General features: G+C 34.1%; 1 protein-coding gene across 1 annotated transcript; it reads right to left on the reverse strand.

Moving 5' to 3' along the window:
• Positions 1-63: 63 nt before the first annotated feature.
• Positions 64-972, reverse strand: LOC112091497 (nuclear cap-binding protein subunit 1-like; the record flags this gene model as incomplete). The annotated part of the gene is made up of 3 exons (XM_024165285.1): positions 64-309; positions 456-655; positions 906-972. Coding segments are annotated over 3 exons (363 nt in total), but the record flags the coding sequence as incomplete, so codon positions are not given.
• Positions 973-1,079: the final 107 nt, after the last annotated feature.

Genomic DNA, 1,079 nt, shown 5'->3' on the forward strand with positions numbered 1-1,079 from the left:
GCATCACCTTTGTTTTTGTTTTTGTTTTTTTGTTTTTTGTTTTTTTTTTGTTTTTTGTTTTTTTTTTGTTTTTTGTTTTGATGAGGTGTGCATCATCTTTGTATTACACTATTACTTTACCTAACGGTTTTATGCTAAAAAACTTGGGCAGAAGTATAAAAGTAATTGAAAGTAATTAAACCAAACACGTCATTGAAATCGATTTGTCTTAAACTAATGGGTTGATGGTGTTACAAACCAGCCATTGAAGAAATACAGCACATCCAGCAGATATTCTTCCATGACAAAGCGATCTATGGGTTGTATATCCTGTAATTCACAAACATTACTCATCCTGAGTTTCTTAAACGAACAAAAACAACTGCAGAAAAAGAGTATCAGCAGCAGCAAGCACATACATTTGCAAAGGAGAGAAAATTACAAAGAGATTGTTCACATCTAAGATTGAAAACTACCTCACTTTTACTTGGAGGGAATATATTAAGCCGGCGTATCCTTTGAGGATATCTCAATTCCGCATCATGCTTTTGTTTACCATAACTTGCACTAGAAGTTGTTGAAGGCAGACCCGGTTGATCAGGACAGTTAATGGACCCGAACTCGTGGGACTTTCCAGCAACTAGCTGTGCTTCAAAAGAGAGGTGAGGCCTAGGGACTGGCAAGAAACCACAGAATGTAATTATCAGAAAAGAAACAAATGAAAACCACCACAAAGGTAATTTAACAAGAGAAAAAAAAAATCACAATAAAATTGGTAATCTGCATACTCATTAATAGAAACGGCAAAACAATAGAATTTTTCCCATTTTATACGAACACGAGGAAAAGAACAACCAAGTTTCCAAACCTAAAAGTAAAACAAAAAGAGAAATTAACGTTAAAAAACCAAGAAATAAGGCACCTACCACTGTCAAGTTTCCAACCATTAGTAGATAGAACTTGTATCCGGTCCCATAAATCCTCCAAAAAATCCTGAGAAAACATATTCACAGTAAATCGTTAGCAAAAAAAAAAAATGATGGCTTGCTAGTTTCAATTAGAAGATGGAAAAATTGAACTGAAATGGGATTTTATGGAAT

This window comes from Morus notabilis, unplaced genomic scaffold (assembly GCF_000414095.1).
Source record: "Morus notabilis unplaced genomic scaffold, ASM41409v2 Scaffold3980, whole genome shotgun sequence".
Lineage (NCBI taxonomy): Eukaryota > Viridiplantae > Streptophyta > Magnoliopsida > Rosales > Moraceae > Morus > Morus notabilis.